Genomic DNA, 24051 nt, shown 5'->3' on the forward strand with positions numbered 1-24051 from the left:
AGACAAAATATATTAATTAAAAAAAATACTCTTCTTCGAAAATGTTCTACATGGTCAGGGCTCTTATGATCTTCCACAAATACCTTGATAGGAATTGCTATGTAAATGCTGTAACAGAAAAGGGAACACCTTGATCACGCCGAGTTAAGGCCATGAGCACCTAACACATTGGCCATCGAACACCCATTTTCATTTGTGTCGAAAAGCATCTGCTGCCGTTGCGCCCACATCGCCACGCATCAAATTTATCTTCATGCATGAAGCAGCAATGGCTGTGTGAAGATACAGTACTCTTCGGACACAGCAAAGTTCCACTTCAGCAAGTTCTCACTGAGGGAGAGAAAGGGCAAATATTGGCTCTATGATTAAACGCCATGTGAAAATACTTTGAATTATTCAAAATGTTTTGAGGCTCCGTTGGTATGTGAAGGGTCCGGTCTTTCCTTTCAGCAACTGCAAATGAATTTACGAGTGTAGAAATTACACATATAATTTCATATATTTATTATTATTATTATTATTATTAGTGCAGTTCTTATTTTGACGGATGGATATTACAGTAATATTATTATATACAGTACAGAAAAAAAATCATTTATCGACTTGCAAAATGGTGATGATGAAAATCTGGAAACACAGAGTTGAATCCAATGTAGAGGGTGTCAAGCAGTCGGTAACCATCTGTCGTTTTATATCTACTTGCACCTAAGCCTGACACAATGGCGTGGGCACCTCTTTGAAGTAGATTAAAGCATTCCCTTGGGTAGTTCTTTCCCCAAAGGTATCAACACAGTGCACTCAACCTAATGCAATATAAACATGACATCTTAAATGAAGAAGCCTCTGCATCCAGACTGACATGCGATCACAACAAGAAGCAATGGAGAGAGGCGGTGCTTGAAATAATTTCCCCAGCAAAGCTCTCCTTGGATTTTTGTTCTTTTAGTCCTCTCGTTCTTTTGTTATTTGTGAAGGGCCTTCAAAATAATGATCCATACAGTGCCACTTTGCAGGAAGCTGTTCACTGCAAGAGTCATGACTCGCAAATTCTGTTGCACAACTACATGCATTTATCCCTGGCTTGAATTGTAACCTCATCTTTTACAAAAAGGACCAGGCGGTGAGAAAAATAGTGGAGCAATATTGTGAATTTGAGAAAGCAAACATTTTCCATCATACTCGGTTCTTTATTGTTGCAGCAATAATAGACAACAGACACTGTCCGCTGGTGGAATTATGTGTTATTGTATTTTTGGTCTAATCTCGTAGTCTCCTAAATTTATTGTTTGCTTTTCACAAAGAAAATGTCAAATATTGGACAAACATTATTGATACAGCACAATATAAATTAGATGGGAGGGAGACTCATCTATCACACGTGAACATATTACAGACAGATGATTTTGTTTGAAGTATAAAACACCTCAAAGTATGATATTATACACAGCCAAAATGTTATTAGTCCAGCATTACCTCTATTGTGCTTTGCCATCGTCTTCTGATTGAAGTGTTTCCCCCAGAGAGGTGCAGCACAAAGGCTCCCAAGAGACTCATCTGTGATGTTGACAATAATGAGGTGTCTTGACTTTTTCTCTCGCTGATTCAAATACAAGCTGCTGCGCTAGTCACAGCTAAAGGGCAAATAGCTCATGCATATTACATTGGGCTGACCTGTTCAGGTCAGATTTGACACTCCTAACTCGAAAGTGATAGGTGAGCATGATCTCCAATGGCTTTTGCAGTGTTCCTGTGGGGTTTTTTCTTGTTATTTTTCCCCGAGAAATGCTTCAAACACCTCTGCAAGTAAGCGGCATGGATAGAACTGTCATACAGTATATAAATCCACGGTCTTACCCCAATGCATAGAGTCCATTATGTTGGCCATAAGTGTAGGTAAACATCTCAACTAGATGTGAAAGGAGTCTTCAATTAAAGCCATGAGCTTTTTAAACTCCACATTTCTTTGGATTGGATTGTTGCTTGTGTTTTCCAAACCACACACACAAACACACAATGAAAAATGTATTTTTCCTCGAGCTATGCCTTACCACTGTCTGCAAGCAAAACACCTCCACAACAAACAAGAATGCAGATACCAGAGGTGAGATTCACTCATGTAAAGACACTCTGCAGAAGGGGTGCCCAACCTTTTTTGACTGAACATCTACTTTTTAAGCCAATCAACTTTCGCGATCGACCATCAATGCACGTGCACACATACACTCACGCGTGTTATAATGAGCACCAACCATAACACCCCCTAACATGAATGAAACAGAATAATACAGTCGATTCAAGAGTGTGTGAGTTTATGAAAAGTAAATAACTGCACACCTTAGTGGGAGAACTGACGTGGAGGCATGGGACACACTTTTGCAGCGTGTTAGATGCATGAACATCGCTATCGTAGCTCACGTGTACCTTTTTAAAATGCTTCATAGGCCCGCCATATTCCCATTCATTGCCAGTGCCATCGGTGAATTGCAGATGAAACAAACTGAATGAGAACAATTTTAAAAGAGATATATGGCAACAGCTCTGACTGCAAGCTGCAATTACAGATTGCTGACCGCTAACCACTTTGGTGATGGAGGTCACACATCACCGTAGGTTAAAGGTGCACTGCTTTTTCATTTAATTTTATTTTTTAAATACATTTTTTTAAGTTAAACTGAAAGGATGCTACGGGTGCAGTGTACACTAACACAAAAATATACAGTATAATATGAATAAAATGCACACGATAGATAGATAGATAGATAGATAGATAGATAGATAGATAGATAGATAGATAAGTCTTATATGGCGTTCTTTCGGGTTACGGCGCACTGCGAGTACTTCCGGGTTAATAGCCAATAGCTGTAAACTTTTAACGGCGTCACATGTATATTGCGTCTCTGCAAAAATTGTTGGACCGATTCTGCAGACTAGGTGAGTTTTCAACACCGAATTCCTAAAACTAGTTCCCAACATTGGACCATGTTGACTTTGGTTTACTCGCTTGTACTCGGTGAAACGTTCACAATGTGCTCCTTTTAAGTTACGAACTGCCCCATGAACAATCACTTTGGGAACAAATGGAACCATGCTATATCCTTCATGTTGGTGTTGTGTGAATGTGGCAGATTTTGAAAGCGTGGTGGAAATTATACCCAAATTTGCATTAATATGTGTAAGCTTTTGTTAAATTGTTAATTGTGCTCAAACGAAGTCGTCCTCTCCTTTTTGCCCATTCTAAACGTAGAGCAATCCATCTAAAACCTACGAACTTACATATGTAATTATATTGCCGTCGAACACAGACTGTCATCCGATTTGTTTGTACTTTGCACTTTGTCTTGTAGGCTCTAAAGTCGAGTAACCCAAGTTTTCATATCAGCGATTTAAACACAAATTACATATAAATGCAATTATATCTATACGTAAATAACACCATGAACACCCTAATCCTGCGTAATCACTGTGCAAGTGCTGCATAATTTAACATGCGCCATTTGTGTCAGTCCTGACTAGGTGAATGTAACTGCTAGATGATATATTAAGTTTAACAAATTATAGTACCTGTACAGTACATGTAAAGTAATTCATACGTGTATATGAACGCCCAATACAGAGTGAACACTATAAAACTGGAGCGCAATTGGATTACAATACTCCATTAGGTGACGCAGTACATTAACTTTAGCAAACCTTAGTGCGCTTGAAATGCATTGTGTTCTTATGAATCGGTTGCCGCAACTAAATTTGCTATTCCCTTATTGATTTTTTTGTTGACTTAATGTGCCATTTTAGCCTTATCTCTTGTCATCATCACACTTTTTATCTTCGACTGGTGCTATTATGAAAAACCAAAGAAAAATGAAAATGCTCACATTGTACCACTTGAGAAGGTTTTGCGAGTTCCACTGTTTTGATTTATAGCTTGAGAAAACTAACCGCGAGAGATGGTGCCTTTATGAACAAAACAGACTTGTTGTAAATTGTTGTTCTATGCTCTTGTTTTCATACAGCAACTAGAATCAGTGCTCCATGGGCCGCTTAGATGGGAAAGTGATTGTGTTGTCAGCCGCTGCACAGGGGATTGGACGTGCTGCTGCAATAGTAATGAGATTTAATAAGTATTTCCCACTGATATGTTCCACATTATCAGTGCAAAATGATTATTTAATAGGCTGCTGTATGCCAGTCAACACTGTTTCTAGAGTTGACTCACATATTGCAACTGTATGCAAACAACAAACAATGTTGTCCCATTATGTGGCATATTGGGTAAACCATTTTGTGTGATAAAATGTCTGTGCAATAGCAGTACATCCCCCCCCTTTTTTTTTTATTATAAATGACTGAGCTCCAAAGCAAAACCGTAAGTGGTATACATGTTTCTCAACACTACACCAAGCCATTATCATACAACAATAACAGTTTTAGTTTATGAAATATGTTTTATTGCTTGCATGGCAGTGTTGTAAGTATCATTCACATTAAATATATGCGATTTTGTGATCCTGTAGATGTTACAAGATGCCTCTTCAATGTCACAAGAGAAGAGTGTGAAAATGTCCTTGTCATGATTGGCCAATTCTATTCTATCGAAAAGCAGTACCCCTCTTGAAAGTGGGTGAGATAGAGCATTGCAATATTCCATGCAGTGTGAAAGATTTAAAGCCGAGAGAATACTTTAAAATGGTCTTAGACCATTTGCAGTGAAATGCATATTATTAAACGTGTCTTGGTCGTGTTGGGAATCTGTTGAACAGTTCAAGTTAGGCTTTGAAAGATGCTTTGATACAACATCGTTGATGACAGAGTAACCACCAGACTAGAGCTGGAATCAATTTAAATTGAGGGTTGGGGTATTAAGTATAAGAAATTGACATCATGTAACTAGGCAAGGCAAGTTTATTTGTGCAGTATATTTTATGTACAAGAAAATTATAATTGCTTTACATTAAAAGCATTACAGAAAGAGCAACAAAAATGATTAAGACATTGCAAAAATCACAATAAAATCATCTAAAATAATTAGATTAAAACTGTAGAAACTCAGTCATGGAATTTTAATAACTACTCTGCCTTAACGTTGTTCCTAAAGGTGGGTTGAGACATGTTCAATGAATGACTATCTCCCGCCCCCTGCAAAAACATGCAGTCAAGTTAGAATTTGGGGATATTTAATATGTTTCCTTGATAAAAGCTTTTGTAACAGTTTTGTTTTTTAAATTGCCAGGCCTTTGCAAAGGAGGGGGCTCAAGTCACTGCAACTGATATAAATGAGGAAAAGCTCAAGGAACTGGATGGTATTCAAGGTAGAGACTGTCTAATACCGCCACCTGCTGGTGAAGCACCTTGTTGCAATGACAAGAGCACAGGCAATGCATACCCGAGAGTTTTATGATATTTGGATACTGTTCATATTTATATACCGTCATTGCAAACACCTTTAAAAAGCAGATTTGTCATTCTGCATTTTCTCTTTCCGAGCAGGGATTAGGACCAAGGTGGTGGATGTGACCAAGAAGGACCAAGTGGAGGCCTTGGCCAAAGAACATGACCACATAGATGTCCTCTTCAATGTTGCAGGGTACTTTACCTTTTTCCAGGAACACTAACATTGTTTGTAGTTCCTCAAACAGTCTTTAACAAAATATAATTTTGATGAGCGACGCTATGCGAAAATATCTTTAATGGTCGGAGTGTGAGGTGTTTTGTTTTTCGCCAGGCCAGCATGCCAATATGTAATATATTCTAAATCAGGGACTCCAGTTCCTTGAGAGACATATCTTGCCTATTTTAGATCCCTCCCTACTCCAACTCACCTGATTCAATTGTTCGCGATCGTTACGGACTTCTGAAGAGCTTGCTGATGAGCTGATCATTTGAATAAGGTGTGTTGAAGTAGAGAGGGGTCTAAAACAGGCAGGATATGACTCTCAAGGAACCGGAATTCTCTACCCCTCTCTAAATCTAAGTGTAGTGCTTATAAGAGAAAAAATATATAGATCACGTTTTATCAACAAGTTACGCCACACCATTTTATTATTATTATTATTATTTTTAATCTCTTCAGTTCGGACTAATGGTGAAGGCTCAGACAGTCCACCATATGTGGGGCTGTCATTAGGCCATGTTGAAAATCTGGTCATTACTGTTTCAGGAAATAGGCGCAAGGATCAGCAGAGACCAAGGATGAATGGACATTGATAACATTGGCAGGAATGCCAATGGGGTCAAGAAGTGGTCTGCTGAAATGATAATCAGTCACCTGCTCATCAGTCCATTTTCTATGGTGCTTATCATCATAAACCGTCACTGCATAAGCCGTCAATGGCCACTAAAGCCATTATTTTTATTTATTTATTTTTTGTTGTATTTTTTTCTTATTTTATTTGATGCTGTGTTTAACATTGTGTTTGTGATTTTAACTGCTTGTTGTAAGGTGTCCTTGAGTTTCTAGAAAGGTGCCCACAAATAAAATGTATTATTATTATTATTATTACTGGTGAGCTGGAGCCTGTCCTAGCCCACTTTGGGCAAAAGGTGGTGTTGGCCCCGGACTGATCGCTAGCCAATCCTCGACACGTATAGACAAGGAGCTATTCATACTCACGTTTATGCCTTTGGACAATTTTGAGTCAGTTCAGATATAGTAAATAACAGTAGCCTAAATCTGGCTATAATTGCGCAGCCATCGTCTTGTTTTACGCTACTTGTGTTTCCATCTCCCACTTTACTCTGTATCGACAATCCCTAACCTTCCCTTGACCTTTGTTAAATCTCCTTAACAAAGGTCATACTCTCACATTAGGAGCTCAGTAAGATGTGTAACATGCAAGGACACAATTTGGAGAGTTGTATTGTGTTAATGATAAATTGTAGTTACGTCATATCATTCTTTCTTTAATGGCTACAGTTTTGTCTCTTATACGCTTAGATGAGAATGTAGACATCATTTATTATTTTTTTGAAGTGTGTGTGTGTGTGTGTGATCATAATAGGTTTGTGCACCATGGCTCCATCTTGGATTGTGAAGAGGCCAACTGGGATTTTACCATGGATGTGAATGTCCGGAGCATGTACCTTATGTGCAGAGCTTTCTTGCCAAAGGTGACCCTTGGCCTTCTCACTAAATGCCTAATCCACTTGATCCTGTTCCGTTGCAGCTGTAAATTGACTGACATATGTTTATTTCTTGAGTTGTCAACCTTTGTACACTCAGATAAGCTGTTTTTACTCTGAGCCTGCGTCATGATGAGCAGTAACTGCTCAATCACCAATCCGCGCTCATAGATTAATCTGAAATTGGAAATCTATCTTGGATATTAAATAAAATGTACCTACGCTGAGCCTAACACTTACGCTATTGTTGTATGGGTTAATTCCATCATCCCTCAAAATGTTGTCATTGCAGATGTTGGCAAGAAAGTCTGGAAACATCATAAACATGGCTTCCGTTGCATCAAGCATAAAAGGTGAAGCATCCTTTAGATCCACTTGTGTAACAAATGCTTATTTAAAGAGCCATTAAGGCACAGTTGTATGACCATGTCAATCCTCTTATGCCAGATAACAGCTTTGCGGGCGCGCGTGTGCGTGTGACATATGTTTCCTTGACACAGGTGTGGTGAACCGGTGTGCGTACAGCACGTCCAAGGCGGCCGTGATCGGCCTCACCAAATCCATAGCCGCCGATTTCATTGAGAAAGGCATTCGCTGCAATTGTGTTTGTCCTGGTAAGTCAAGAACATTCAGTAAATAACAACATGTCACTGTGTCCTGTGACTGTTCCTAGGCTGTACAATACAGTACATCTTTCTTTACAAAGTATATAGCACTTGCACAACAGCCGCAGCTGTTGTAAAACCATTCAAATGGATAATGCAGAAGGTAATGGAGTCGTGAAGTTTTTGCATTTGACGAAACTTTATTTTTGATGCATGAAAAAGGCTTTCACAGCTCGTCTACAGACACGTCTGCAAGACTGTTATGTTAGTTTAATTTATATGGAAGGGACCATATTAGTGCTAATTCTTTGCCCTTAAACAATGCACTAACTAACTTTAACCCACAATAATCACAAGTGCCCATGGTTGTCTATGATTGCTATTTATTGTTTTATTTGTTTATATTTATGTATTTATAAGATAAGATAACCTTTAGTTGTCTCACACTGGGGAAATTTGCAATGTTTTTTTTTCTTTTTTTGCATTTTATGTCTTTTAATGCAGTTCAGTTTCGCTGCCCTTATTTTTAGCTGTGTGTGTTTTCAATGCACTGCATGTTTGCACTGTGGTTGAGAGGAAAGACATTTCATCTGTGCTGTATGTTGCACATAGAGCATATGTGACAGTAAAGCTGACTTGACTGAACAACTAATCAAATTCAAATTGACATTGCAAGAATGCAATTTTCAAATCGCAAAGGATGCAATGTTTATTATTCATTTTGGTGAGTCAGTAGGCTTTATTTTATGTATGTATATTTTTATTCATGTAGTGTTGTAATAGTAAATGCTTGAAATCAAAGTGTTTACGAAGTTAATAACCCTAATTGAAATAGATAATGAAACTGTCTTTTGTTGATTAATGGTTCATTTGGCTTTATTTTAGCTTAAGGCTAACCCATAAGACATCTATGTGTCATAAATCTGATATTGTTTACTGTAATACAAGTTGAATTATTGCTTGTGTCTGTTAAAAAATACATTTTCGTTCAGGCCTAGACCATATGCAAATGACATTAATCAGGAAGAAAATGTACTTTTAAAAGCTCTGTGAGCTAATTTTTCCTCAGGTACTGTTGACACTCCATCTCTGAGGGGTAGAATCCAAGCTCAACCTGACCCAGAAAAGGTACTGGACACTTTGCTGTATTCTTACAGTAACGTTCTGATGTGCATACATGCTACTGTGCAACCCCTTTTCACAGGCTTATAAGGATTTCATGGCAAGGCAGAAAACGGGCAGGATGTGCACAGCTGAAGAGGTGGCGTACCTGTGTGTCTACCTGGCCTCAGATGAGGTGAGGGTGCTTGAGATATTTGCAGCCTTGTTTATACTTTGGATATTTGCTGCCATAGGATTTGACTTGACACTGCTTTGTAAAAACCTGAATGCCCTTTTGAGAAGCTTTATCGCCATCACACTGCTTTAACACTACAACTACTTTGGACATACCATTTACGCTATACATAGCAAGTTTCTCAAAGCTTAAGCTGTTCTTGACAAACCACGCAGCGCAAGACCTGCTACTACCTCCAGTGATGAAAACACCAAACCCTTTAGCGCAGGTGTTTGCACAAAGCCGAGGAACACGCCAGTGAGTTCTTTATCCACAAAAACTTGATTGGACAGATGAATCTGAGAGTGATAAAGCTTTACCCAACTGTAGGTAGATGGGCATCATCATAATCTTGTGGTCATTTTGAGCCTCGTAATATTCTGCTTGAAACCTTTTAACAATCTGTTGGTAAAGTGTAAAGCTTTTTCAGTCTCCCAAGCGGCCCTCCAGATACGCTGGCTTTGCGTGAACACCTGCTCTTGGACTTGGGCATTTTCATCATTTGTGGTAGTAGATTACCCCTTCCATAGTTACATTAAGAGGGGAGAGGGAGCAGAGTAACCCCCCCCCCCCCCAAGATCCCCTCCCATCCCTGGGGACACTTTGACAATGCTGCTCCAATGTAAATTGGCGAGCCATGGGCAAGGGATTGATATGCTTACAAAATCTGCAAAGTCCAAAAATGTCAAAGGCTGATGGCCTCTCATCTAACCGAATGATACGCAAAATTATTATTCTTTAATTGAGACACCCTGTATGAAATGCATACCTAATGAATCTGATGTGTGTGTGTGTGTGTGCTCCTCCACAGTCGGCTTATGTGACTGGCACAGAGCAAATCATCGATGGAGGTTGGAGGCTTTGAAGAGCATGAAGCAAGCTTTTCCCATTAATCATAGGTGCCACTTTAAGATTGGCCGATTCACTATGTTAACACTTTTTGATTACGGTATATTGATGTCTTCTGAGATTATTTTTTTGGTAGCTGTGCCTTGTCCAATTACAGATTAATAAACCTAATTACTCACAGCTACTATACACTATCAGTATAATAAACACTCAGGGGTCTATTTTTGTAGGGAGTGCATGTGTGCTAGGCGTAAAAACTGACACATCTTGATTTCTGTGCCGGGGTAAGTCTTGGTTATGGGGTGTGAGAATTTGGCAGATTGTGCTATGCCATGCTGAGTCTTCTGGCAGACCGAGGGTGACTGCGCTGGGGCGTGTCTGAAAGTAGACCAGACCACAGACCAGCTCAGAGCAAGTCCCAAGTTGTGGCACAGGTGATGCAATGTGATTTTGGTGGATTTAATTGCCTGTGCCTCTCTTGCATTGTATTGAAAAGGGATAACGGGAGCCGCTTCCATTGGTCAGGAAACAAGTCACCTGTGTATACTCCCACAATGGCGCAAACTCTCATTTCTACCTTTGCTCGTCCATAAAAATATCTAAAGAAAGAAAACTCCACCCATGCAGTGAGAACGTGCTTTGGGCTACACTTGTTCTGGGTACGAAAATAGAGACCAATGTGAACAAATTTGATTGTGTCCAAATGATTAATATTGTAATACAGTATAATAAACATTAAATCACATGATGTGCACTACGCAATGTTTGTACTTAACCTCCCCCCTCACAGCCTTACACCAATACCACACGACAGAGACTGGACATCACTAATCTTATTACCATTTCCTTCCCGGCCAATCTGCCAGAAAGGCTGCCAATGCCAGTTCCCAAGCTTTGACAATGATTATGGTGTGAGGTAAGTGTTTTTCCCTACATTTAATTGATGATTAATATCGGAACGTTACGGGATTTACGACGTCCAGCATCCCTTGTCGGACAAGAGGTTCCGTAATTGACTTGAAGCGCACTAAACACAATTTATTACAAGAATTGAGTATGTGCTGTAAATTGTGTTTTAATCGTGTATATATGGATGTATGTCTTAATCTGTTGATGTTTTTACTCGTAGAGTCCAGTAGGGTGAATTATTACTGATAAGTTCCATAATCAGTACTGTACAACTTGCCTGGTTCATACTTTAGTCTTTCGCGACAGGTTAATACAGTAATTTGTTCTTTTTATTGCTAAAATGTCGGCGTGACAGCACCGCCGTAAATCTGTAATATTACAATGTTGATACATACAAACCGAGGGCAAAGAGACGCTTTAATTGGAGCTCGGCGATGTCCGAAAATATATCTAAGCTCGCAGTGAACCAGGACGCGTGGATTTACCCCAATTGTAAAGTAACGCGATGCTAACCGGTTAGCATCCCATGTTGCCACGCCCTTGTAATGACGTAGAGGTTCACTATTAACCCATTCAGGCGAAGAGCGAGACCCTCCTCAAACTAGACAAGTTGGCTAGCTGTTAGGGTTGGCTAGGTATGCCGATTAACGGAGGCTAGACTTTGGCAGAAACATCCACGCTCACCTACTTCCACTGCTAGTCGCGCCATATGGCCAAGCATGTAAGCATCGATTAGTGTGGTCTGGTGACAGTACAGTATTGGATTAACCAACTGCTGTTGCCAGTGCCACCAGCTCGTGATTGACAAAACATTGTAGTATGTGATGCTTGACGGCGGATTCTACGACTCGTATTTTTAAGGCTCCAGCACTCCGCGTGACCCTTGCGAGGATAAAGCGGTACAGAAAATGAATGGATATTGTTTAGTACGGCTTTGCCAGAAGAGCTAAAATCAGCAGCAATGAAGTGGACATGCAAAAAGGAGCCCAGTACTTTTCTTAAATGCGATTACACTCCACTGACACTACCGTTTTCTGTGTTGTTGGAATTAAAGAGGTGTACAGGTACAAGTTGTGCTGGAGCTGCTCCATCTATGGCCAGGAATTCCACTCCTCAGTTGAATGTGCTGTGATAGAAAAGAGTGGACCAGATATTCCATTCTATCATGGAGGACCCACGGTCCAAACCTGCCACTCCGGAGCCCAGTCCTGCACCCAGTCCTGCACCAAGTCATGCACCAAGCCCCGCACCAAGCCCCGCACCCAGTCCGCTTCTGGACAGAATCCCTTTGCCATCAGGAAACCATGTGGAGGTAGTATTAACATTTATTTCTTATCCCTAACTAAAATATATAATTCAGTTAACTTTAATGATAATCAATTGAGTTACATACTGTACTAATGTGATTATTCTCAGTTTGTTACTCTGCTTGCGTTTGTCTTTTTGCAACATTTTTCCAACAGTCAAGCGATAATATTTTTTGTGTAACACTGTAAAAAAACCACACGCAATATCTGGTCACCTGGTGTTCTCAGAAGGCTGAACAGATACCAAATGTAAACCACTGCCTGTCAATCACTGGTGAAGCTGATATTTCATTGTCCCATCTGTGTAACCTTTGGGGATGTATGGCTAGAAATGGCAAAACTAAACACATGCTAACATTGGCTTACCTTGTTGATATGCTTTAGCTCTTGATGCTGTAGTTGTAGTCGCACTACATGCCACAATTTCCAATTTGCTCCAGTGATTTGTTGTCTTGCTGCTCTTAGCTATCCTCAAATATAACCATATGACATGCGGAGAAGTAAATACAGAATACTCTCATTCCCCTGTTGTTCCATGCTATGGTAAATGTGGCATGGTTTTCGTAGTTTTTCTTGGTACTATTTGGAAGTGGAAATGGACCAGGCAAAAACATTGTCGAGGAGAGCCAAGTGTACTCTGTTGTAGAAAAGCATAATGATGATTGTATTAGACCTTTATAATCATCTGAAAAGTCATTTGATTACCAGTACTTTTTTCTTTAATGAAATATTGAAGTAGTTTTGTTCTATGCTGTGTCTTTTTCCAGCACCTGAATGTGAACCAGATCCAAGTAGTGGTGAGACGTTGTTCCAGTCCAAATGTCACAGAGGAAACAACTTATTTTCTTCCTCGCCACCCTGTGGTGGATGCGGGAACCAACACAGAACCACCACTTGTTTGCTGCCCCTTGCTTCACAGATTTTGCCCTTGTCCTCCAAGAGGCCTTGTGGCCTCTGTCATTACAAAAGGTAAACCCACAATAGGATCCTTTTAGGCCCACCCGGGTTATCATGTTGTCAGTGATAATCTATGACATTATCAAACCTCTTTCCTCAAAACAGCATTAATATATAATATTTTTCTTAACTCTGTTGCCTTGTGTCTTCTCCAGTCCTCTTGGCCGCGGTGCTCTTTGGAGTGGTGTGGTCCGTCACAGAGGAGGAATGTCTTCCAGGTGGTAACCTGTTTGGCATTACGGTGCTTTTCATCTCTGCAGTCATTGGTGGCAAACTGGTGGCTCTGATTCGGCTGCCCAGACTTCCACCATTCCCTCCACTTCTTGGTAGGAAATGAAACATCTTTCGGACAAAAATAAGTGCTGCACAAACTAGATACAATATATTTACCGGTAATTTTTAGTCCACCAATTCACAAATATTTTTGGTTCAGGTAAAATTGTAAATCTAATCCAATGTTGTTCTCTGATGCTTTGCAGTGTTGCGTTGAACAGCTTGCTTTTTGATACTTATGTGGCCTGTATGTCATAAACAGAGATTGGAATTGGTGCAATACATTTTGATCATCTATGAAACATCTTTTCTGTTTTTTTTATTTTTTTTTATTTAAACCTTTCAGGGACAACAGTTACTACAGTGGACATCTTATCAGGTTATCAGGTTACAGGGTGCATGAAAGGGTTCATTTTCAACATTGTGTGCTATATTAAAAGTGACTTCTGTTTGCATATTTTCAGCAGCAAATTTAACATCATATGACAAGAAAGGTTGGATTAATACATGCATGATTGTGGTTGTCATACAATTGGATTGTGGAGCCTCAGGAGTTCTATCTGAGACTAAAACTATGTGAACTTGAACACAGTGGGAGGATCAAATTATCAGCAACGTTTGTTTCCTACTGCAGGTATGCTACTCATGGGTGTCATGCTGAGAAATGTTCCAGTAATAACAGACGGTGTGTACATTAACTTCAAGTGGTCCGCCTCCCTCAGGAACATTGCGCTGGCGGTCATCCTAGCCAGAGCCGGTCTGGGTTTGGATCCCTCGGTAAGACGTTGGATTCAGAGCTACAGAAAAGTTTGTTCAAGCTAAATACAGCATGTGGGCTGCAAAATTGTGACACTGCTTTTTGACAAATTCTCCAATTTCGTAATATTCTACATTAAATGTACCAGTTTTTATTGATGTCTGTTGTTGTCGAATGGATGTTCTACTGCCATGTTTTGATTATAAACCGATAAAATAAGATATATCAGGCTAATATAGATACATTGATACTTTATTCATTTGCAATAAGAACAATTCAAGGCAAAACATGAATAACATGAAATGTATAATCATATAAACAGATCTTAAGGATATGAAAATGTATTTAAAAATGTTGATTATAACCTCTTGGATCGTTTGCTTTGCCAGGCTCTGAGGAAGCTAAAGTCTGTGTGTTTGCGTGTGGCAGTGGGGCCGTGCATCATAGAGGCCTGCACCATAGCTCTGGTCTCCCACTTCCTCATGGGTTTGCCCTGGGTGTGGGGCTTCATCCTAGGGTAAATATCTCCCCTCTCTCTGTCTATAACAGCTCATTTAAATATCACTGGCGACATTGCATAATTGCCTCAGTCATGTTTCAATGTTTTTAGAAAACAAGGTGGAAAATATATATTTTTAGATCACACTTTTTTTTTGGGGGGGGGGGTCCTTTTCCCTGTCGCTTAAGCCCCTATCCAACTGAGTGGTAAACAATGCTGAATAATTTCAAAGGCAGAGGATGTAACGTTCACATCAGAGTTCTTCAGCTTTTGGTGAAGGTCGCAAAAGTTCGCCAAATGGTTGCCAGACATTTGCCTGTACTTTTCTTGTCGCAAGGGAATTTTAAACGTGTTCAAAATTTCCTTGTGACAAGAAAAATCACAAAAACTGTTGCCGAATGATTTGCGAACATTTGTGACCTTGACGTCAACGTGCAGTTTTCTACCTGCACCAAGAGTCTCAATTGTTTGCCCCTCAGTGGGGTAGGGGCTTTACTTGTTCAGCCATCGAGTTGAAGTTTTTGTTACAATATCAATTTAAAAAAATGACTGATGTGTGTTCTGAAAATATTTTTTTCTTGTCATCCAAAAATATTGCAAAATGGCTTTGGCAATTATGTTATGCGGCCGTCGATATGGTGGAATGTCCGTACCGTATCCATTGAATGGGGCCGTCTCTTGCACTTTGCAGCTTTGTGCTCGGCGCCGTGTCTCCCGCAGTGGTGGTCCCCTCCATGTTGCTACTGCAGAAGGACGGTTACGGTGTGGAGCAGGGCATCCCAACTTTGTTAATGGCAGCGGGCAGCTTTGATGACATACTTGCCATAACAGGGTTCACTACATGCTTGGGCATGGCTTTCGCTACAGGTAATTGGGGAGGACAAAGCAAACTTTTAGTGTAGCTCACGTCACCACTGAGATGCCAAAATGTGTGCCAGTGGTGCTTGCAATTTTTGGAAAAATTCTGCCTTTTAAGGCAGAATTCTCATGGTATGTCACTTTGTCCTGACGTAGAGCATTTTGAAATGACAAGTGGTGCACAATGAAGTGGTTTGAAGAAGAACACAGTATGTCGTCATGAAGCACAAGATGTTACTTTATGGCCTCAAAATGTTTTTCATACAAATATTTACTCTGATTCTGACTTTATTACTGAGTTACTGTTGTTTAGCGATAGCCAATGGAGTGTTCTGACTTACTGTAGAACAATTTGCATATTTGGGTCTCATTGTCACCTTCACAATCTTTTCTGTCTTGTGCACTCCCGAACCTTTTTGTCATACCACGAGTACCCCCTCACTCATACATGGTGATGATTCTTACAAAGTAACTCAACTGATTATTAAATGAAAATCTTTGTCATGCATATCTCTCATAACATTATTACAAAAAAAACGAGCTTCTTTGAATAAGCCCCCTTTAAACTTTAAATATCAGGAAGAAAACACTTTACAAAGATAATATTAAGACCGTGTATCGCAGTTTTGCTTTCTTTACATCAATCATCTGAGTTTTAATGAGACAGCTGAGCTGAATCTCTGCTGTAGTGATTTTCGCAAGGCTGTGCCACGGGTTATTGTCTCCTCAAGTAAACAAGTTGTAGCACAACAACATGATTTTATTGGTGGGCTTATGAAACTGATGGAGAGTATTTACTCATCATCTTGAGAATAAATTATGGAACATATCCACGTGCTCTCTGCTATATGCTCAGTTTTCAGAAAACACTCCCAAGTTGAATTGATTGTTCTTCAAACACATTTAAAAAAAGCCAATTTTTTCTGCCCAAATAGGTTATGACTGAATTTTTTTTATAAATCTTGCTCTTGTAGGTTCCACATGGTACAACATCTTGAGAGGTGTGCTTGAGGTGGCCAGTGGCTTGGTTGCTGGGATCCTTCTTGGCTTCCTCATCCAGTACTTTCCTAGTCTCGACCAGGTAGACGTTGAGCATCTTGCAACATCACTACACTTTGCGTAGGTGTTTCTCCATTGTCGAGTCATCAAATTTAACCACCTTGGTATTACCCTAGGCAGTTACTGAGAGTTGGAAATACCAAGTTTCGAAGCCACGCTTCCCACTGGTGCTTGAAAGTCTTGAAAATTCAAATTTGATTCGAGATTTGAAAAAAAGGGACAAAGAAAGTAAACAAAACACATGATTGTAATGCAAATAAGATATGCTCCCCCCTTTACATTTCTAGTTCCGTTCCTGTTTTCGAACTTCCTTGTGTCTTTTGCAAAATGCAGGCGCCAAACGACAATCATACAGTCTGTTTGTATTTTGATGAATGATACTCCCCCTCAGGTGTGCAATTTTGGAAAATCTCAAATGAACCCTAAAACTGTGATCGGCCAGCACGGTGTATAAAACACAACATACAATATGTACTCACTGACTGTGATTTGTCCTTGTAGAAACACTTGGTGATGAAGCGATCCTTCCTGGTGCTCGGCCTGTCTGTCTTTGCGGTGTTTGGCAGCGGTGTGGCTGGATTTCCTGGTTCTGGTGGCCTCTGTACTCTGGTATTGGCATTTCTCGCTGGTCTCGGATGGGGTACAGAAAAGGTAACAATCATCATTGGATTGACAGTCATACTTTTCCTACTCGGCTACATGCATGCCACAGGCAACAGAAAGCAACACCAAGTTCTGTGTATCTGTTTAGGCACGCGTGGAGGAAGTGGTAGGCTGGGCTTGGGATGTGTTTCAGCCACTTCTGTTTGGCTTAATCGGAGCAGAGATAAGAGTGTCGGAGTTGGAGGGACACACAGTTGGTGAGAGCACCGAGATGATCTAAACACAATTCTTAAAAGTGCTATAGTTTTAGATGTTGCATTTTTGTGTTTTTAAAAACATATTGCTGAATACTAGTGTTATAAATTGCTGTCAGAGGGGTATAGGGAGTATATATACTATTTAGCTAGGCCCAGACGTATTTAGTTTTTTTAATCTTCACAATGAATTTGAAACAAAAAGATGAGGATGTGGTTAATGTGGAAAAAACCCCACCTTTATATTTAAGATTTCATTAAAACTTAGCATTTATGGTTTCATGTGAAGCATTATTCTGTTTGCACTCTGATAAAACAATTGTTTATACAATCATATATATTTACTACTGATTTTGATGTGTACGATTTTAAGGGTCTGGAAAAGCTTGAAAATTGATCTTGAAAGCTGTATACTTTGACCTCAACGTACTGGGGAAGCTTTTGTCATCCAAAGTTATGTGACAGTGTTGTGCATCCGTGTTTTCTCGTGCAGGTCTGGGTATTGCTTCTCTGCTCATTGCCCTGCTGGTTCGTCTCCTTTTCACCTATGTTTGCGTGTTGTTCGCCGGCTTCAACATTCGAGAAAAGCTGTTTATTGCCCTGGCTTGGATGCCCAAAGCCACTGTGCAGGTATTCTCTTAAAAAAATTAAATAAAGTATTCATACGTTTGCTGGTTGTTACACAGAGGACTGCAGAGCTAAACTTGTTTTTTAATTTTCAGGCAGCTATTGGCTCCACAGCATTGGACATGGCCAGAACAAGGCAAGACGAGCAGATGCAGAAGTATGGCATGGATGTGCTGACTGTGGCTGTGCTCTCCATTCTTCTCACGGCGCCAGTCGGAGCCCTTATAATAGGCCTGTGTGGACCATGCCTGTTGCAGAAACCAAAGAACTCAGCCTGTGGTGAGCGAGTCAAACCGAATTTATCAGCTTTTTTCCTAGGTAGGTAACGTGTCTGCATTATTTATCAATTAAACCCAGCTCAGATTTCACCACCCATGCCTCGTAGTTGTGAAGTAGTGAGTAAATGCAACAGGAATGTAGCTCTGCTTTCCCTCCAATGTTAGTGCCAAAGACTAGTTTGTTATTTAGAAAACGGACCACTCAACCACTTAGGTTTTGCAAGAGACCTCCAATATTACATAGAAAACAAAGACCTACCTACTACTGTGTTTTGGGATCAAGCTCATCCACAAATAGTGAAAACAGTGAGTAATTGGTGCCTCTTTAAATAGGTTTATAATGGCCTATACAGTAGGTGCATCCACGTGGTGGCAAAGCACTACATGAAGTTCCTCAACTCACTTCAACACGTTTGTTGACAAGATTTTGCTAAATTCGAATTTATATATCCTCACCTTTGTAATAATAATTTATTTAAAATGTATTTTAAAATGATATTAATTATTATAATAATTGCCCATGTCATTTTTTTCAGAAAACCAGAAAAACTGAGCAATATTCTGATGATCTTTAATGTATTAATAATTTCATTTCGGGCCTAGAATTGAATGATCTGTTTGACTAAGGATGCAGCTGCTTTTAGCAGAGGTGGCCAGCATCCTGAGGAGACGTTTAAGGCAAAAATAAATAAATAAAACACCTCAAAATGTTCTTCTGGCCATTATTTCAAGAGGCTGTTATACAGGACTTCAGATTGAGCACAAAACCAATGACTAGGTGAATTTTTCAGCAACTAATGGTGTAGATTGAAAAAGCACAACCCAAAATGTCAGCAACCGTTGCTCCCTTTGTATCTCCCCCAGGCACTGCGGTAGGGGACGATGAGGACAATGAAACGCCGGTCACCTATGAAAGTACTCTTTGACCTCTCTCATCTCAATGCAAACAATGAGGTGTTGAATGAAAGATTCTTTAATTTTGGATTTGAGGGCATATGTCTGCAACTGCTACAACACTGTGTACTCGCATCGAACACTTCACCGTTACTATCTATTTTTGACGATTTCTCTATGTATATTCTTTATGGGACATTTGACTCAAGTTTTAATTTGAAACAAAAATAATTGTAATGACATGTTGGATATGTCAGCTCTCCTTTAGCCACCGAGTGGCCTACTTTGTCTTGCTGTCTTCAGACAGCTCCTGCTGTTCTCTCTGTTGCAGGAGCACAAGCGTGAATGACTTATGTATTTATAGCCACTGGTGATTTCCAGGCCTCAAACAAATGACCCACATCCGAGCATGTGAATGAATGGTTATTCAGTTTTTGAGAGGTAATTTCACGTCAGAGTCAGAATGTTCATTATCATTGAATGAGTTAGTTTCATGAATGTGATTTTGATTTTAGATTTTTTTTTTTTAAGATTGTGGTTGTTCGTATTTGTTCAAATAAGGGAATCGGATTTTATGGTAATACTAATAATTACATCAGCTAGCGGCTAGCCTATTGAGTTAGTTATAAAAATGGGAATTACAATAGTGTTTTGTTTTGAAACAGGAGCTGGTTTTGCACTTAAGTACTATTTTATTTAATCAAAATGTGTAAAAACTCAGGAAAATGTATAAACGGTAACTCAAATATTTCCCTTTGCTTTGAAATAGAAGCTGAATCATTCAGTCATATACACTCATTTATTAGTCATTTTTAATCCAGTTTTGTTACTTTCATTTGTTACAAAAGTATCTTGTTTTGGTTGTAAAGTGTCCTTGAGTGTTTTGAAAGGCGCTTATAAATGAAATTTATTATTATTATTATGCAGTGTACTTTAAGACACTTGAAGATGTTCAAATTTAAATTGTGATATATTTTTGTGTGCAGTATTAGAGTATTGATGAAATATATATGGAACTGTGAATTAGTTTTTTACTAAATATTGAATAAAAAAAATTCCAAGTTGAATCTCTTGCTTAGTTCTTCAGTTTTAGGATGACTGTAGTTTAATGTGACAATTGTCAGTACTGCGGACCGACGTTTGACATTATAGTTGAACATGAACAAGTCTGAGCAAATGTTCTCATCCAGTAGAAAGTGTGTCCAAACCTTTGATTAGGACTGCATTAAAAATCTAACGTTAGCTCGGGGCACAACTGTGCCAATATACATTATATGTATGATCAGTATACAGAAGAATAATTTAATTCAAATCATGCTCCAGGAAACATGAAAAGACAACTGTGATTATATCAACATGTATGCAAAAGTATTGGTAGGTATTGGTAATTACTTCAGAAGGAAGTAAAGTATATACAGTCACTGTTATGGTACAGTGCATAAAAAGAAACAGGCTGAAAACAACAATGCTTCGGTCACTCCCGTCAATAAGGCTTTGTACAAGTCTACTGCAATGCTGATGAAACTTGACTGTGCAATGGTTTGAAATGATTGAGTCAAATCACAGGCTGCATAACAAAGTTTGCAAGGAGTCTTCAATATTTTAACATGGCCTTAAATATTTCAAATCATACATCGGCCTATATTCACATTGTGTGATGGATTACTTTTGGTACACAAACTAATGAAGGAAAGAAAGACCCGGTTATCACAATAATGTAACAGAGTTGCCAGAATTGCCGGAAGTTTACAGACTTAGGAGTTTTACTTCACGTCTGATAGAGGGGAAATTGTTGCCCTGGGAGGTTTATACTGATTAAATGCCATATTACACTCAAAGCAGTCTCAATGATTTATGGAGGCTTTCGGAGAGACTATAATCGAATTTACAATTACAAATGTGCTGAAACCACAGAAAATGTTAACCAGTCCTTTGTCAATACATCAGGACTACTTCAGCTGATAACTGCAAGACACGACATTTCTCTCCTGCACGTGCAAATAAAAAAACAATTACAGAGTGTACATGAATGTAATGTAAATACTGGGGGAGAGGGGATCTCCCAGTAGGTGGTCTATAGGATCTTCTTCTTGAGTATGAGTGGTCCCACATTGTCTCCGGTCAGCTCGTTGTGCTTTAAGTGTGACTTGTCACAAACAGGAAACTGAAAAGAGGAAATAAATTGATGTCATTAGCCAGCTGCTCAACCACTCAATCCTCCAAGTTGAGAATGTTTAAAACCCAGATACATATACTGTACTGTAGACATAAAACATTGTGATCACTCCCAGCTATCCATCTATCCATCCAGCGATTTTCTGACTGTTTACCTTTATCTGTGTCACAGGGAACTGGTGAACATTCTGACTGACTTTCGGTAAAAAAGCAGCTTCACTCACTATACGCTGGACAGGTGTTTCTGTGATTAAGGCATATAGATACAGACAACTATTCACACTCATTCAAAGCATCATTGAGTGGGAGCTGAACCCACGAAACTGCCAGCCAGTGACCACTATGATGACATATTTCATGTTAAAAAAAACAAACAAACAAAAAAGAACTTCTGTGCAGACTTCTCATTTCAAGACGATACGGTGAAATTCACTTACAGTTTTCGACCGCCAACAGCGACAGTAGCACACATTTGCACTGTTAAGGTCCTCAATGTCTATCTCGTTGACCACTTTGGGGTTTTCCTTCTGAATCTTCAGGTTGATCAGACAGTCTCTCTGCTTCTTCTTCTTGGGAAAGAAGGGCCGAATGGTCATGTAGCCCAGCAGAGCCAAGATGCCCAGTAGAGGCAGCAACCGCAGCCATTCGGACACTAGAACGCAGGGATGTAGACACAACTGATAGGAATGCAAACGGCACATCAGGGGAATATGCTCGTTGTTGTTGTTGTTTTTTTGTGTTTGTTTGTTCGTTTTTTTTTCAACAATAGTCAGTTCAAAATTTTAAATTGAGTCCGTGAACAATTGTTATTGTGCACATTGTAGCAACCTGTGATGCCAGTAATGTGGTATTCTAAAACACATCCATTTTTACAGTAACAACTAATCTAACGCGTTACTTCTCTCAGTGGAATACTCTGACTACAATTACATTGCAAAGTCACATTTCATTACCGCTTAGCAATTGATAATGTTGACAAGCATTTTTCAGAACTCTCAACTCAACCTAACATTATTTATATGTATGAAAAAGAAGCGCCACTACAATGCTCAACAATAACACACGATTAAAAGTATGTTAACTAATACAAGTATTGCACTGTCCAAATCATAAATAACGCATCCCTCAATATATCGTTTGGTTTATAATGACGTTCTATAAAATGCAATGGGGACGGGCTAACAGTGCATAGGAAAATCCAAGTTGCATGTAACATTTATAAGGCTTTAATTCATTCACGGTGCCCAATATTAGTCGTAATAATGACTGCTTGTTGATAGAGTCGCGCAGTTTGGTCAGTTTGCACACTGACATTTCAATTTACAGTGACCGACTGGTTGGGGTTGTCCGTATGCGTAGATGCAGTGAAGGTTGGGCGCCAGGAGTGAAAAAGTGTTCCCATTAGTGAAGAAGTCATCAAGCAGGACATTCAAAAGAGTACTGCATTACAGCAATCGTTTATTCACCTGTTAACCTTACAAATCCACCGATCGTCTCCGGAAGAGGAAGCTTCTTCAGGTATGCGGGGAGCTGAACTTTTATTATCCTCGAAATCGTTTCTAAAACCATCTTGAAATTTTCGGTGCAGGAGATTTCGAGTTTGACTTCAATAATGCCTACGCTTCGTTTATGACTGCGTTCTTTCCTCAGTAGAAATCGCGGACCGGTACGTAATTCTCGTGCTTCAATATTTGTGAGACGCAAAGAAAGACCGTAATTACCGTCGTGAATATGCCTAGAGCGACCAATCATCACCAGAGGAGTTGGTGGATTTTGATTGGAGAGTAGTATGAAGGCGGTGCTAAAACGTTACTTCGCCAACCTCGGAACAACCAAAAACGGCCAGCGTTTTATAGCCCAATGCGGAACTTATGCAGCCGATGGGGGTGTCACTCCATCGTCATGCTGAACGAGCTGCAGGAGAGGGAGCAGGACAAGTGTTACCGTCTTGTCAATACATATTTTTACACCGAAAATATGTATCCTAATTATAGAAATATATACCTAAGACAAAAAACCCCGCCCAGTTTCAAACATTTATGCTGATGAGTAATTTTTCTGTCATTATGATGTACATTTTTTGGAAATTGATGGTGCAAAGTGGCATGCAACACATATCTCCCTGGCCAGTCCACCAAAGCACTAACACCTGCATGCAAAATTTTTATGATATAATTGTTCTACATAAAAGATGAAGTCTATGTGGCACATGAGCAAATGAATCTTCAAGACGCATTTAGAGTCAGAAATAGTATCTGAAAAGGTGACAGGACTCTGTGGCAGATGTGGTGCAACTCAGGCCAGAATACCCATTACAACTTCTAATTGTGGAAGTCCACAGTGTAGTGCTTCACTTGAACATTATCATCCTTAACTCCACCCAAATCAATTTTCCTGATGTAAAGGTCCCGCTTCAGGGCTTGGCTCTCTTCATTTCGCCACGTCTACGCAAGCAAGTCATCAGCCATCGGTCACAACTCAGAACTCAGCAGACTGACAAAACTACCCTCACTTCTTCATCATTTATTTGTGCCGTTGCAACAAATGCAAATGAAAATGTTTATGTTGCTTCTGTTGTCTTTCATCGCTGTCTTATCTATCTTATTCCTACGTCCTCTGGCTTCTTCTCCTCTCTTTTTTTTTGGGATAACGTTCAGTTTTTTTAGGCTTTAATCTCATTGTGACCCAAGTGTGT

General features: G+C 39.6%; 3 protein-coding genes across 8 annotated transcripts; 2 read left to right on the plus strand and 1 right to left on the minus strand.

Moving 5' to 3' along the window:
- Positions 1-2851: 2851 nt before the first annotated feature.
- Positions 2852-10651, plus strand: bdh2 (3-hydroxybutyrate dehydrogenase, type 2). 3 transcript variants are annotated; one of them, XM_086119098.1, is made up of 10 exons: positions 2852-2931; positions 4011-4101; positions 5228-5369; positions 5485-5581; positions 6996-7104; positions 7409-7469; positions 7617-7730; positions 8791-8849; positions 8926-9018; positions 9869-10651. In XM_086119098.1, exons 2-10 carry the CDS (start codon positions 4030-4032, stop codon positions 9920-9922), a joined length of 801 nt encoding a protein of 266 aa, XP_085975224.1. In that variant the 5' UTR covers positions 2852-2931; positions 4011-4029; the 3' UTR covers positions 9923-10651. The 3 variants fall into 3 exon arrangements, 2 of the variants coding, with proteins under 2 accessions (XP_085975224.1, XP_085975225.1); XM_086119099.1 differs by having other exon boundaries at positions 5228-5306; XR_015101726.1 differs by lacking the exon at positions 9869-10651 and having other exon boundaries at positions 8767-8849.
- Positions 10652-10697: 46 nt separating this feature from the next.
- Positions 10698-20248, plus strand: LOC147200398 (sodium/hydrogen exchanger 9B2). Of its 4 annotated transcripts, none has more exons than XM_086119092.1 (13): positions 10698-10822; positions 11870-12127; positions 12890-13091; positions 13235-13405; positions 13987-14129; positions 14499-14626; positions 15300-15475; positions 16441-16547; positions 17027-17176; positions 17277-17385; positions 17876-18012; positions 18105-18327; positions 19152-20248. In XM_086119092.1, exons 2-13 carry the CDS (start codon positions 11981-11983, stop codon positions 19211-19213), a joined length of 1755 nt encoding a protein of 584 aa, XP_085975218.1. In that variant the 5' UTR covers positions 10698-10822; positions 11870-11980; the 3' UTR covers positions 19214-20248. The 4 variants fall into 4 exon arrangements, with proteins under 4 accessions (XP_085975218.1, XP_085975222.1, XP_085975219.1 ...); XM_086119096.1 differs by having other exon boundaries at positions 10699-10822; positions 18105-18288; XM_086119093.1 differs by lacking the exon at positions 10698-10822 and adding an exon at positions 11384-11536.
- Positions 20249-20463: 215 nt separating this feature from the next.
- Positions 20464-23044, minus strand: cisd2 (CDGSH iron sulfur domain 2). Its single transcript, XM_086119100.1, has 3 exons — positions 22823-23044; positions 21794-22008; positions 20464-21345 (listed from the first exon to the last, which is right to left on the minus strand). The coding sequence occupies exons 1-3, from the start codon at positions 22923-22925 to the stop codon at positions 21256-21258; spliced, it is 408 nt and encodes a 135-aa protein (XP_085975226.1). The 5' UTR covers positions 22926-23044; the 3' UTR covers positions 20464-21255.
- Between the last annotated feature and the right edge of the window lie 1007 nt (positions 23045-24051).

Source organism: Hippocampus guttulatus, chromosome 9, assembly GCF_054856545.1.
Source record: "Hippocampus guttulatus isolate MCC_2025c chromosome 9, RoL_Hgut_1.0, whole genome shotgun sequence".
Lineage (NCBI taxonomy): Eukaryota > Metazoa > Chordata > Actinopteri > Syngnathiformes > Syngnathidae > Hippocampus > Hippocampus guttulatus.